The 15898-nt window shown below is 39.2% G+C and overlaps 1 protein-coding gene across 2 annotated transcripts in view; it reads right to left on the bottom strand.

The window, feature by feature from the left end:
* Positions 1–5299: 5299 nt before the first annotated feature.
* The window catches only part of TMEM135 (transmembrane protein 135), a 209177-nt gene continuing 198578 nt past the window's right edge, over positions 5300–15898 (bottom strand). For both annotated transcript variants that reach the window (XM_072969032.1, XM_072969031.1), the window contains 6 exons: positions 14894–15061; positions 11816–11879; positions 10758–10834; positions 10169–10267; positions 9304–9371; positions 5300–7900 (listed from right to left, as the gene is read on the bottom strand). In XM_072969032.1, coding sequence (XP_072825133.1) covers positions 7768–7900; positions 9304–9371; positions 10169–10267; positions 10758–10834; positions 11816–11879; positions 14894–15061 — 609 coding nt within the window. In that variant the 3' untranslated portion in view covers positions 5300–7767. The remainder of the gene's footprint in view (positions 7901–9303; positions 9372–10168; positions 10268–10757; positions 10835–11815; positions 11880–14893; positions 15062–15898) is intronic.

Raw genomic sequence — 15898 nt, forward strand, 5'->3', positions numbered from 1 at the left:
CAGCCTTTAGTCCAAGGCTAATATTGCTCTCTTACTGAAGCAATACTTTCTGCATCTCCTCTCCAGTGCCTTTGAGTTATGGAGTTTTCTACTCTGGCAAGCAGGAACACGAACTATTCACTGCTTTGTGTGAACTTTGGTGATGACGCCCTGGGGACACTCCTCAGATCTCTATGCTTTCTTCCTGTGCAGCTCACTCCTCTTTTGTACTCTGCCCTATGAGCTTCGCCCACTTTGGCCTCTCTGGACTCCCAGGTCTGTTCTCTCAACTCAGGGAGACCTCTGAGCTGTGGTGCTCCCTCCCTGAGCTGCGGTCTGGAGTCTCGCTCCAGGCATCACTGGGGCACTGGCAGGACTCGGTTCATTTGTTGTCCTTCTCTCAGGCATCCCTGCTCTGCACGGCTGAAAACTGCTGTTTTAATATATATAATCAGGTTTTTTAGTTTTTTCAAGTTAGTGGGTAATTCCAGTTCCTGTTCCTGTATCTGAGTGTCAAAACCATTTTTGGTGGGAAGATTTTTATTACCCTGTTACATAATTACCTTTAACAGAGAGGAGTAAAGATGCCACTTCTTGGTACTGTTATGTTCTGAGACAAACAAAACTTCAACTCTTGAAGATCTGAGCTCAGATTCCAGTGTTGCCACCCTGGGCAAATTACCAGTTCTTTTACTGGTAAAATAGAACTCATAACATGTATTGTTAGGGCGTGAGATTTGAATGTGACGTAAACAATCCGAGGCAACGCATACAGTTCAGTTTCTTTCTTTTCCCTCTAAAAATGAGTATCAGAAGTAGCTCTTCGTTAGGGCCCTTCCTGTATTGATGAGAATGATTCCAAGCTTTTCCCTTTCGAGTATCTAAGATCCTCTCTGTTATAGGGGGAAAAAATCATAATATGTGATTGAAAAGCCAGACACAAAGTGTAATTCTAGGAAAACTACCTGTGAATTTTCACCCTGTGAAATGAGGGGGAAGGAAGAGCCTTGTGTCTTGCCCTGTCTACTTCTGGTTTGGATTTGGCAGTTTAAGTGGGGAACAATCCAGAATTCCAGCTCTGTCAGGAAAAAGCAAACAAATGAAACAGATGACAAATCATTTCTCTAAGACCCGAAGCCAAACTGGCTCCAATAGCTGCTGGAATGGTAGTAGGAGCCAATTTCCTGGAATATTTACAAAATCATTTGTAAGGATAATATTTTCCAGACGCTCCCAGGGAGGGCTAAGGGTAGATTTTTAGTCTGCAGATTCCAGAGTTGGCATATACTCAAGAGACAGTTGCTCAGACCACCCTCTCCCACTCTTAACTCCTCCCTCTGGCCCCCATCCAAAGGCCAGACCAGACTCGGGCACAGAGGTGGGGCAGAGGCTGTGACCTTTGCCCTTCAAATATATACCAGAATCGAAAGGGGTCAACAGGTGCATACACAGCTACCCAAATGGAATGTGCTTTATGGGAGGTGTTACCGAACTGCTTCAGAAAGACAGATAAAAACCAGAAAAGCTTCCCCAGACGAGGTGACTGAATAGTCCAGGACACAGGCAGAAGCTGAGCAGGGGAAGCAGCAGGCATCCTACATCGAGGGAGGGAGGGAGGGAGGGGTGTCTGGTGAAATGGATCTGAGGCCTGACCTATATAGGATTGGAATGCGTCAATTAGAAATGTTTTTAGCTGAAAGTAACAGAAACCTTGACTAACAGAGCCTTGAGTGATTGAGGTTTGTTTTCCTCAAAATGCTCAGAGGTATGTGGTTACTGGAGTTGATTCAGTGGCTCAAGAATGTCATCTGGGAGGCAGGTTCTTTCCATTTTTCTGCTCTGACATCTTTAACGTGGTGGGTTTCCATCTTTGTACTTCTCACCTCATATCTGCAAAATTGTTGCCACAGATCCCGATCCCATTAGCCAGTGTTATGAACAGGAAAAAGGGAAGGAGTTGGAAAGAGCTTTCCTTTAATCAGGGAGGAAAAAATTTCCCGAGGGTTTCCCAGATTTTCCATTACATCTTATTGGCCCAAATTGGGTCACATGACCATCTTCAGAGGAAAGGCTGGAAAAATATCTGGACCAGAAGGAGAAACATAAAAGGCCTAGAAAGATCATGACCACCCCCCGGGGCGGGGCATATTGCTGCCTTAAACAAAGTAAGTGTTCTCAGCAAATAAGAGGGATTAAATAGCCATTAGATGAGCAATTAACCATAACTGCAATTCCATTTTTGAACTTTAATCCAAATTCTAGTGAAAGGAGAGTTCTAATAGGGAGAGGAAAAAAAAAGCCCAGATGACTCCAAATCATACCTCTAGTTTTGTAGATTGATTTATTCTCCCCTCCTAGGTCTTAAGAGAACCTTACTGCTATGCCTAAGAAGGACAGGCTTCCAGAAACTGCAGACTCAGATTTAGATTGAATTCCTTGCTGTGGTTTTTGCCAATTTTACCTGTATTACAAATGAAATTTCAAGAGGAGGAAGAACTTTATTCATATAAAACCTCTCAATACATCTAACACATTTCCAACTTAATGAGGAAATAACTGCTGCCTTCCTGACGCACCGCAAGGCCATTCAGTCATTCGCGCCACAAACACTGAGTACCCTGAGGAAGCCAAGTGCCTCATTACCAGTCAGTACCCAGTCTGACCACTGGCCCCCAGTCAGGCTTATATCCGTAACAGTGCGGCAGACACGACACTTCGATAATTCTGAGAACAAACTCCTTCCTCCCCCTTCACAGACTGGGCCTCGCCGCTCCGCCAAGTGTGGCAGGGCACCTGTCTGTCACACGTCCCCGGGACATGACCCAAATGAAGCCTCTGGCTCACTTGCGAGGGGAGAGGAGGGCCAGAGACGCCACCGCTTTCCCTCGCAGACTCCACAGCACTCCTGTGGGCTCTCACCAGTCTTGCCTTCACTTTCCCGGGAACAGACAGGGAAAGTACTACTACATTTTTTTTCCCTGGGGACTTAAAACTGAAGGAATAAATGGCAAAGACGCGGGAGGAAAACACAGGCCTGGGAAGGTGAAGAAAGACATCGGGGGAAGAGGTAAGACTTGAAATGTGTATTTACAGTCTCCTTAGCCACCCCATCTCATAATGACCTGTTAACAACACGGTTACTTCATGCTTTAAACCTTTTTAGGCCCCAGTCTCTCTCTACTCCCAGGGTCCTCTTGTGTGACCAAAATAATCGGAAAAGAAAATTCATTTCAAGGGTCAATTGACGACTGAAAAAAGTTTAATAGACATTGAGGAGATAGGCCTCAGAAACTGCCTGATCCAAATTAAGGGAGAGGGGAAACTAGTACTCTGGGTGACTTCCGCCAGTATAGGTCCACTTGTGGAAGCCCGGACCGCCCCAGCCAAGGAGGGACGCTGAGACTGGGGTACATTCTGTGAACTGCAGCCTGGGGTTTGCTGACAAGGTCAGAATGTTACCCTTTGGCGGGGGTGGAGGCAGGGGTCGGGGGTGGCATACACTAACCTGCACCAAAAAACTCAACAGGCAAGCTGCAGTGGCTTAGAGCTGCAGAAAAAGTACCAGTCACACCTGGCCTGAGACCGCTGCCGTGGACCAATCTGTGTGCGTGTGTTATCGCTGGGATTTTCAGCTCTGCAAAGACCAAGGTAAGGCCTGATGCATTGTTTCCTTAGGACACATGTGGGTAGGGAAAGGTGGAGAGACAGCAACAGGAAGGTAGGAAATGAGTTCTTGCCCCTTCCGCGCAGCCATAGCAAGGGTCGGGGTCATGACATAGGGTTGGTGAGAAGAGACTGTCCTGCTTAAAGGCCGCACAGACAGAGGAACATCTCTTTCCACATCTGAGCATGGATCCTCCCTACCTTCCTGCCTCAGAAATGCGGAGCTATATCAAAAGTCACTGTCCCTGGAAATGTTGCCTCCATCTTCACGATGCTTCTAGAGCCCACCCCCACCCCGACCAGCTGTCACCAGGGGAGCGATGGGCGCCCACGTTCCGGGAGCACAGTTGGAAGTGACAGCAGCCAGCAGAAGGCAGGCGGGAGGCACAGGGATGGGGGGGGGCAGCACGAGGCCAGGAAGAGGGACAGAGCGGGGACAGAGACGGGGAGAGGGAGAGGCCACACTGAAGAGCACGAAGTCAGTTCCCAGATATTAATTCTTTCCTTCAGTTAAAAGTCACTCACTTTTCTCAGTGTAAACAGTGTACCTTCTGTTCACCACAGCTGTGGGCTTCGGGCCATGCGGTGTCCTGCTGCAGTCATGGTCGAGTTCCTGGCCCTCCTCTGCTTCCAGAAGTCACACAGTGTCAGCCTCATTTCTTTGTAGTTACCCTTTTCACAACTGTGGAGGTTTTACAAAGTCACTGAGGCCCCCAGGTCCCAACTAGAGGGAAGTACCACACAGGCCCCAGGCCCCAGGCCCCAGGGCCCAAGACCACATTCCTGATCTCAGGGTCACCTCAGCCCCTCACGCTCCTTTCCTCGCTAACTGCACAGGAAGGACGTGCAGAGCTGGCCCCAGCACCACCAGGACAGGGCGAGAAAGAGGCAGGCACGGCGTTGTGGCAACTGTGAGAACAGTCTCGGGCATCCACAGTTAAGCTAGCCTTGTCACTCTGCACAGCCTCAGCTGAGTCCTACAGAAAATACTTACTGCTTTTTCTTATATCTCTTTCTTGGTCACTCATTTTTCAGGTACCTCAATTGTGTATGTAAAAATGAACACTGAAGAGAGAAGCAGCAACAGGACAAGGTTATCAGGTATCTTAGCAAAGTCCCAATTCAGCTGAATACTTTTGTCTTTGTGGTGCCAAAAAACCCACCCATATTTAAGAATGATTTTGTTGCTCTGCCAAATGACTTTATCCTTATACAAACAAACATAAATCACAGGGAAAATTCAGGTACTGTAAGGGCTTGACTTCTCTGATTGCCACTGCTCCCAGTGGGTGCGTCCCTTCTGGCCCTGCCGAGGGACTGCCTGAGCCCCACTGTGAGGAGAATGTGCTGTAGCAAGTGGAAGAAAATTGATTTTCCCTAACGAGGCATCGTCAGAGGGCTTAGAAACTCAGGGATGTGACAAAAAACAGGCAGAAACAATTTTGTCATCATTCACAACTGTATCAAATGTTAGCCTGCACAAAACCCACAAGGAGATAAATACTCAAGCTATGTGACAACTCACCAGTTTGGGTTTCATCACAAAAGCAAGGTCTGAGAGCAGAGTAGAGAGCAGAGTAAAAAGGTAAAATTCTAAATTAATACTGACCAGACAACAAATGCAAGCAAAAAATATACTAGGTATCAACTGAGAAAATGTAACAGAATAAGCCATAGCATTTATTACTTTTTTAATAACCAAACCAAAGGTTGTATTTCAGAAATGGGTAATAAAATGGACCATCTGATGAAGAACAGGTAAGATTTGAGACAATTTTTTTATCCTGCAATTTCAGTCTTAAAATCCTAGAGTTAGTGCCAACCAAGTTATTAACACAGCAAACAGTTGATTAAAATCCTATTAACCACCCCAGTGCACTATTTTGCAGTCTCCCTAAAGATGGAGGAAATACTGAGAAGCATAGTAAGTGTTTAATGTAATCAGACCTAGTGGAAGGAAGCTTACCACAGACAGGATTTCTTCAGCATATAAATGGACTAAAAAACATGTTTTGGAATGGAGACATCTATTTGACTTTATTTTATGATGCGAAGTTGTCCATACCTGATTAGTTAGAGGTAGAAAGACATTCATTCTGATTGTCTTCAAGGAACACAAACACAGTTTCTTTGTCTGCTCAACTATACTCTGCAGTCTGTCCCAAAAAAATCAAATTGTACTTCTCTGTTCATTCTAGCTATACATTCATTATTGTGCTCTGCTTCCTGATAGTTATCACATTTTACATAAAGATGACTAGTATCAAAAAAAAGATAAATCATAGAAATGCACCTTTTGACCAGTAAAATTCTACTGAACAATCTCATCATATTTCAGTAGAATTTGTCTTTAAATTTCATAGTCTTTTAATGTGAATGAAAACAGTAACTTATGGACTACAAAGTTTTCCATTTACCCTGACCTGATAGGAAAAAATATCATAATTTCTGAGTAGAGAAAATGAGATGCAAATGCTTTCTTCACTGCTGTAATACTTCATTTTTAAAAGTAAACACAGTACCAGTCATCATTGTGATTCCAGTGAATAAAAACTTAAAACGTAATTTATTAATCAATTTGGGAGTCTGAAGCCAAAATAGTAGACAAGTCAACCTTAAAAAGGCAATGACAATGCACAAGTTTGATTAAACTAAAGTGGCTCTCTGTTACCATAGTACCAGTCTTTTTGTCGGGTTTCAATCTGCCATAACAGCAAAGGTTAGGATTACATGTACACAGAAGTAGGCAAGGCGTGATGAAACTGAATATGGAGGGTTAAGCGTCTTAAAACTCTAGGTTATAGTTCTTGTTGCAACAGAAGTTCTACTGAATAATTTACAATAGTCTAAAACTTTTCAGCAACGAAATTGTATTGATAACATACCATTATCCCTGTATGTTACATTACCTGGAGACATCACAACCACTTAAGCCCTGTATTCATTTAGAAAAGAGCAACTTTTCCCTGAAAAACCCTGAAGCATGATCATACTTCAACCAAAGCTGTCCTGAACTAACTTATAAGCAGCAGTGACTACATTTCATCACTTCTTTAACAGGAATAAAAATAGAGACAACACTTTTTTGAAAAGAGGCTACAGAACCTGTGTCCAATTAGTGACGAAATGGACTTTTTAACAGCCACTGGACTTCTACCATGATACAGGTGAAAGAGCTGAGGAACAAACTGCCAAACTTGCCCAAAATACTTTGTTCCATAGGATTTGATCCCTTCTGAGTCAACAATTTACCTATGAAGAAGTCAGTCCTTATAAATGAAAACAAACATAAGAAACCTACGGGAGGTTTAAAAGGAACTTCATTTGCTCTTAAATATTCAAGTGTAATGCTTCTATAAACGATTAAAACGTTTCAGCTTTATCAGACATGCCCATCCCCGTCTGCTCCTAACCTGCCCCTAGCACTCAGGTTCCCCGGGCTGTCCAAGAGCCCAGCTGACGGCGGAGAGAGAGAGGGAGGTGGCGGCGGAAGACGAGCATGGACACCACGGCACTCACCCGACAGTATGAGGCCCGTCTCTGCGTCCCTGAAGTAAGAATGGCCACTTTCTCCGAGTAAGTTGCTCTATACTAAAGCAGCATCATCTGTAAAAAGAGTTACTCCACATCCATAACATCTCACCGCTATACTTACCAATTCAAAAGTTAGAGGAAAAAAAAACATACAGACTAAATCCATGTACCCGTGATCCTTTGTATCCTAAAAATGTAGACATATTCTTAGTTTTAACCAAGAATTATATTGGAATGAACTAAAACAGCTTTTAAAGTAATTTTAAGTATACTCTTATTTGTTACTACATTTTACATAGATTATTCAGTATTGCTTGTGGACATAATTTAATCGATAATATATCATAACGTCAACCACTGCAGTGATCCAGAATGAGATTCTGGCTATAGAGAGAGCTTAATTATTAAGCAACATCTTCCTAAAAAGCTTCTGTATTTCTGATCGGTAAGAAGAACAAACAAAAAAAGAGCATCTCTCATTAAAATAACACTGAAGTTCAAGCTCGGGCCCCCTTCTTTGCATTCAACATAATTAACTCTCCAGGACAAAATAATGAAACATTAAGTCACATTAACAAGTTACAGTCATCTTCAAGAAAATTCGATGGGCGACTCTGGTGGTACAATTGTGTATCGTGGATCCAACCTAGGGGTGAAGTCCTGAAAGTGTTTAGATGCACTAGTACCAAAAACATCAAGGGCTTTCCGGTTCATGACAGCAAATCTGTAAAACACAGGACACAGTGAGCAAATACTTAATGAAGTTTATAAAATAAGATGGTTCACTCTATTTGACTTCTCTTTCATGGGACAGGGAGACAGAAAAGGCTGACGTGGCAAAAGACTCCAAGGCAGATTCAGAAGTCACTTTGATATTCTTCCTCAAGATTCACTGTCTCATATTTTCTTTAGAGATGATAATCCCCAAACCTGGAACCCCAGAAATTATCATCATGTCAAGCCCTTCAAGAGTTCTTTCCATGAATGTCAAATAGAAAAATAGGTTCATTGTGATTTTTCTGATGAATAAAATCACAGAAAACTACATAAACAATGAGTGAGCTAATAATTCACCAATGAGGCAAAGGTATTAAATGTAGTTTCTCTCAAAATTTTAACGTCTCAGAAAACACATCCAAATATACAAATATTTAATGACTGAATTGAAAACAACATATTAGGTTTTCAAATTTCTAAGAGACAAAAAATTTTCAAAACACACATATTTAGCTATGTGCAAGATGGACTTTGTGTGTCTCTGTGCCTGACTGTATCTTCTCTGGAGAACATATCAGGGAGACATTAGTTTTGAGTCATTGGCCAGAATCAAGATTCCAAGAGCCAATAAGTAAGATTTTTTGTTCCTTTCCAAAGTCAATTCCCGTTCAAAATCAACTGGTTAAACTCAGTGGTGTCCAAAAAAATCTAAAGGACAAAGTGATAAATGATTCAGTAATAATATAAAGGCTACACCGTGTCCTGGCTAAGGGGAAGAATTCTGAAGCCAGGCTGCCTGGGTCACAACTTACCAGCTCTGTGACTCTGGCAGGCGCTCTAACCTCTCTGTGAAGCTCAGTTTCCTCACATGTAAAACCAGGATATTAATAGTACCTATCTGATAGAGCTATTTTAAGGATTAAATACATACGTATCTATAGGTGTGTATCTTAAAACCATTTCTGGGACGTAATAGCAAACCATTGTATGGTGCTTACTATAATTAATAACAGTAATACTAATGGCATAATACTGAGTGCCTGCTAGGTGCTGCTACAAACATCACGATTTTTCCACAGCCATACAAAGTATGTATTACTGTTTCACCATAGAGAAAGAAAGTTGAGGCGCAGGAGGGTGAACAACTTTCCCAACCACTGACACAGCTAAAGGTACTGAGTGGGAGTCAAACCTATGTCTGTTCAACTCCGAAGCTCATGGTCTTTCTGTTAGGTCAAGCTGCCTCCCAAAGAATTAGATTAAAATCAGGAAGTGCTAACAACACAATAAAGAGCATGACAATAAAAGCAAAGGAAAACACGCTTGCAAAACCAGGCAAAAATACTCAAAATCTTTTTTATGGAAATTGCTTTTTTTTCTATGACCAATTAAAACATGTCAGTCGCTTACCTGCCCTTGGTGAGCCTTAAAAGGAACTTCCAGTAAGACGGTCGCAAGTTCTGAACTTCCATGATAGCCTAAGATTAGAATAGGCAGTCTGAGCCTTCTTTTAGTAGACAGCAAATATTATCAGCAGTCTTAGGCAACAGAATTAAATTTTTATTGGCCATTGTATGTTAAAAAAACAAGTGATGACAGTAATAACAAGAACGTATTTATGTTTAAGCTGACGACTATCAAGAGTCTTTGTAAATATGCCTTCAAATAAGAATATTGCTCCTGAAATAATAACTGAGTTACACTAGTCATTAGGAAGCATTTACTAAATACCCATTAAATATCTGGCACTTCACTAGTTACAATAAGTTCACCAACTTGACAACATTACTGTCAGAAACTGCAAATAAAAGCTGTCCCCACAATTCTGCAACAGCCCTAAAACCATGAGTATCAATAATGCTGATTACAGAACTTAAAGAGATTGAACGATGCTTCTATTAAACAGGGTTCTGCCCCTGTCCTCACTGCTAGAGTGATACTGGGGAAATGCAAATATTATTTATGTTCACGGTATCTTTTTTCCAGAAGTACAATTAGGGCATTCTAGCCAAGGTACTAGAGTGATAACTTACCTATAAATGTTGTACTATTTAAAGCTAAGAACTGTTGTATTCATAAAACATGATCTGGCCCATAAAGTTAACATGTTTAATGATTTGAAACTTGCAAGCTACCTTGCTGGAAAAAAAACAACCAAAAAAGCACAAAATGTAATAAATTGAAACGTTCCCAGGCCTTTACTTTTCCCCCAGTGGTTTAATGTGCAGTAGAAACAGAATTACTTCTATTTCTCATTTCAGAAGGCTGTACTTACTGCCTGGAAGCAAATTGCCGTGGAGATGGTATAGATGATAGTGTCTGCATGGGGAAAATAGGGAACCTTTCCTGCTTCAATGCCTTTGAAATACATTGTCTACAAAACAAGCATAGTGCAAGATTTAGAAAGACAACAACTTTAAATCACATCAACAGTAAGGTGGAGCAATATGCTCCCTACCTACAACTATTTTTTCTACCTTTCAAAATCCTAACAATCCTTTCAGAGCTCAAATCATAGGTCGCTTCTTTCATGATGGCGTTAAGTGTCAGCCTTTCCCTCAGTCCCTCACCCAAAACTCCAAATGCCAGTAGCACTTTTCTGTGAAATTCAACATCACTTTATTTCTACATATTTCTAAATATGACATTTACTGTTCAATGCCTTCTGTACAGTGTCCAAGTGCTCCCATCTCTGTTAGATCATTCATTCAGCATCTAGTGGTGGTAGCTCTGTGCTGGGCACTATACTAGAAGCTAAAGCTAGAACTTGCCTTTTTGTAACTGGGATATATATTTGCTGCTAAAGCAGCTAAAAAAAGCTCTATATCCTTTGGAACTGTACGTGCATAAAAATGTTTGCTTACCTCCACCAATTTGGAAGCTAAATACATGGAAATTGTTGTGCTTTTATAAAACATCATTGATATTCCTGCCAAAAATCCTGGAACAACAAAGAAGGCAAAACTGATCAAAACCTGAATATTTATTGGTTATTAAGTCACTTGGAAATGTTAATTCACTTAAATAGCAAAGAACTGATTTTAGCACTGCCTTTTGTTACAACAAAATCAAGGACAGTAATATACATGATGGCATTAAAGTAGGATGAATTCTAATTCATTATCACATATTTTTAAATTAAAAAAAATTGACTTTCAGAGTTAGGAACCACAGTTCTGATAAACATATTACAGGAAATTTTACATTCTAAATTTAACTTTATAAACAGCAGTGGTCTTGCCAAATGTAATGATTTTTTAAAAATATTTTTAAAAAGCTACTGGTATCATTTCTGTTTTAAGTGGAAATGTTTACTCCTTGATTCTCCTAACAGCTCAGGTTACGTCTGGTGCTGCCATCACACTTCTCTCCATAGCACTGTCTTCATTTTACAAATGGAAAACCGAGGTGGCAGGAGGCCTGGAATTCACTAATAGTAGGGATATTACTAAGAAATATCTGAAAAATTGCCTGTTTAATTTAAGTAATACATATAGTGAACTTACAGAAAATGTTCTTTAGTTTTTATTTTTATAAAATTTAAGTTCCTAAAAATTATTAAAATATATGTCACTTGCTAGTGGTCAAATCAGAATATTTTAAGAAATCTAATTTCACTTCCATTAGTCAATTAAATATTTTGTCTTTATGTTCTTCTGCGACACACTGCCTAGAATTTCTAGTCGATAGCAGGGCAGATACCCAAGTCATTATATTGCCAACTCAGAACACCAGATGGCAACAGCGCCCTGCCTGATACGTGAAACTTCACAAGTACAAAATGTTTTGACTAATGCCTCAGCAGGGATTCTATGACAGAGAAAGGAAGATACAAAGCCATCAGGTGAAACTGGAAACTATCTCTGATTCATTCCTACCACTGATTGATGCAAATAATAACAGTTTTTTATCACTGCTTTACCGGCTATTATAGCATGCAGCTCATCATCCAGGTTTCTGACCCAGCGCAGGAAGCAACTCGTACCCTGTATCAAGAAGAAAACACAATGACTTCGGTTGTTTCAGTTCGAGGAAAAGACTACATGTAACATCTGTAATGAGTGAGTCATTAGCTGATCTTGGAGGCAAACTGGTGATCTTATCTAAAATCAAACTGAATACATGATTGGGAAAATTACGAACAATAACCTGTTATAAAGTTATTGTTTATACAGACTCTATCAAGAAAGTATACAAACATATTTCATTGTAATGATTTTTCAAAGTGAATTCATAAATTCTACTTTTGCCTAGATATAGAATGCTGGGAAAACTATCACTCCCACTGTCACAAAGAGAAGAGGCTGGATAAACTACAACTGTGTCAAGCCAGAATCCTTTACCAGAGAAAATATTCTTCACTATCAAGGTGATAGAAGCTAAAAATTTCTCAGACCGATAGAAGCTAAAAAATTCATCCCCTGCAGACCTGCATTACCAGAAATGTTAAAGGTAGTTCTGTGGGCAGAAGGAACAAGGTAACAGATAAAAATTTATATTTATCAAAAGAAATAAAGAGCTCTGGAAATGCTAAAATGAAGGCAGATGTAGAAGACATGTTTTTCTTATTTTTAATTGCTATAAAAATGAATCATCTAAAGCAGTGGTCAAAAACTACACCCCACAGGCCAAATCTGGCCTGCCACCTATTTGTATAAGGCTCATAAGTGAAGAATGTTTTACACCTTGCAGAGGATAAGAATTAAAAGTATTTTGTGACATGTGAAAATTATATGAAATTCTAATCATAATGTGATAAAGTTTTATTGGAACACAGCCAGGCTCCTTCATCTGTATATTATCTGTGGCTGCTTTCACACTATAACAGCAGGGTTGAGTGGTTATGAGTGAGACCATATGTTCCACAGAGATTAAAGTATCTACTACCTGGGCCCTTTACAGAAAAAGTTTTCTGACTCCTGGTCCAAAACAAAAATAGTAACAATGTATTGTGAGGTTTATAACATATGAAAAGATAAATGTATCACACAAAGGATGGGAAGGAAGAATTACAAGTATGGTGTTGTAAGAGTCTTACACTATACTGAGTGATATAATATTATTTGAAAATGTTAACTAATACATTTAAAATGTTTATTATAAATGTTAAGGCAATCACTCAATTTAAAAAAGAGATATAAATAATAAGGCAATAGTAGACAGAACACAAAAAAGTACAAAATTTTTTAAAAAATTAAAATAAATTTAAAATATATTTAAAAATACTCCCCAAATCCAGGATACCAAAAAAAAAAAAGACAAATATAAAACAACTAAAAGAAAGTAGGTATCAACCGTACCAGTAAGTACATTAAATGTAATATTCTAAATATACCAATTAAAAGACAGATTATCAAACTGGATACAAAAGGAAGAACCAGCTATATGTGGTCTAAAAGAAACCAACTTTTAAACTGAGGTCACAGAAGGATTAAAGAAAGAGGATGAAAACAGTATACCACCAAACTTAATCAAAAGAAAGCTGGAGTAGCTATATTAATAGACACAGAAGACTTCAGAATAAGGAATATTACCAGGGATAAAGAGGACCATTACAAAATGGAAAAACTGTCAGTCCACCAAGAAGATACAGAAGAAATAAGGTTAGTTTGTAGTCTTAATTATGTCCTTCGGAAGATGCAAAAAACTGATAAAAATTTTTCATCACATACGGTTTTAGAGCACACCGTATGAATATTTCTTACAAGAGATTTTCTGACCCAGTCATATTATCCTTAGTTTAATACCATTAGTTTGTATTACCTAAGCAAATAATATAGTAACAAAAATGGAAATAAGTAAAACAAAAAAAACAACAAGAAAAGCAAAAAAGCCATGTTTTGAGATATGCTGGATGGTGGAGAATAACCAACTTGGGCTAAAAAGTGTTGGAGATAATCCACATATAAACATTTAAGAGTGTATTTTAAGAATAAGTACAAACACTCTGATGCAAGAGATGAAAAAGAATGTGACTATAAATAAAATCACCCATATTCTGCCCTATTAACCCTTGTATATTCAAAGACATTAGTAATGCTTCTTAGTCAAATCATATTGAAGATGCTTTCAATGCTAGTAATACTTCAATAACAAGTGGTTAGCTCCCTGTAGTTTATATTTTGTCAGTTGTTACTTTCCATTTCTAAATACCTTCTCCATATCTACCTTTTAAAAATAAACTGTTACATAAAATGATACACAATTATCTTACCCAAAGTAATTCCAGAATTCAGTCTTTAACAACGGTGTGGGTGTTCATGCACACACACACACACATACAGATCAACCTGAGTTAACATACTTTACCATTTAAATTTAGAATCTAAATTTCGGGTGTTTAATAAAATATCAGTAATGTGATTTCTTATCAGTGATTTCCATTAAACACAAGGCCATTACTTCAAACTGCAGGGTACTGTGTCACACACCCTACGCGCGTGTTTAGGTGTGTGTTCATACACGTGTGGGTGCATCAATAGGAACACGCAGAGAGAGGTGGGAGAATGTTAAATTTGTTGACTTGAGGGAGTGTAGCAGAAACAGTGAGGAGACACAGAAAGTAAGTCACCGCTTACATAAGGTACAACAAAATCCTTACTGGTTCTGTCAAGGGTTGATATCAGCTAGAAGGGTCTGAAAATGTTTAAATTAATAACTAGGTAGTAAATATGATTAAGAGACAAATAGATCAGGTAGATTAGTATCACTTCTGATGTTAGAAATAAAGACATTCATGTTTTCTCAGTGTCTATGTCATAGAAAGAAAGAAAACGAGTCTGAAAACCATTAATACTATGTATAAATGCAAATATAACCACACTTTCAAGCCTATTAAATAACATTTTAAAAGAAAATTCCCAATGTATTGTGCAAAGTTGCTGATGAGATATTTACAAGTCCTACAAAAAGAAGCATTGAAAAAAATGATAGATGAGTTATTTGAACAAAAGCCGTGTTCTTTCCTTCCCCCTTCTCTGCCCTGTTCTGGAAGCCTTACCTTGTATATACTAACGAAAGAGCCCAGAAAAGCTCCAAGCTGGAAGTTTTCTTTATTGTAGAAGAGAGAGAGCAGCCGGGATGGCTGTGTGAACAGGTGCCTGAACGCGGAGGGGATGCGGAGGCAGCACTGGATCAGGTATCCCACGCTGAACATTCTGATGAAGCCCTGGAGAAAATTGGGAGGAAATGCTGACTTACAACCAAATTTTGAAGTGTGATAGATATGAATTTTACTGTCGCAGAATCAAAACAGCACTAAATAAATAGTTAAGGCAAGTTTATATTGCAGCCATTTTCAAAATTAAGTCCTGAAACCTCAATTTTAAAATAATTGCCTCAAAAATAAGGGTGAAATCTAAATCTTGCAGTGAATATACTTTCTTTGATTTACAAAAACTTTAAGTTTCCCAAGCACTGGCCAAGCCTGTCTATGCACCAAACTTCCACTTCTTGACATTATGTTGACAATAACCAGGATTTATAAATCCTAAATAAACCAAAACTGAGTTTTAGAAACAAAAGGACTGAAATTCCAAAAAAACAGTTAACAAAAACAAATGCTCTGGAAAATTTTAACAGAAAATGTCTCTTAATCATTACTTTGAAAAGGGATTCTTCTGACAGAAAAATTAATTTGTGTTATTTGTTTACATCTTTGGTATCTTTTTAAACAATCAGGTTTAGAGAGTTTCCCAGGAAAAGAAATAATTCTATCTGGATTTTTCTTCCTTTGCTTAATGTGTCAGGCTAAAGTATCTTGAGGGAACAGTAGCCTTAAGGTAAACTGAACAAAACTTGGAAAAGCAAGTCTGCCACAAATCCACATTTGCTGTCCATGTTTCTCCGCATCACCTGCAACCGTGTATAGTGCAAAGGGGAAGGGAGAGGATGACAGGTGTCGGTCAATTTCGTTTCAGTATTTAGGAAAATGAAGTTTGATCTCACTTAAAACCAAGAGACTGAAAAATTCCAGTTATCCTGAAACAAAATACTGTCAAAAAGA

The sequence above is a fragment of the Vicugna pacos genome, chromosome 10 (genome assembly GCF_048564905.1).
Source record: "Vicugna pacos chromosome 10, VicPac4, whole genome shotgun sequence".
In the NCBI taxonomy this organism is placed as follows: domain Eukaryota; kingdom Metazoa; phylum Chordata; class Mammalia; order Artiodactyla; family Camelidae; genus Vicugna; species Vicugna pacos.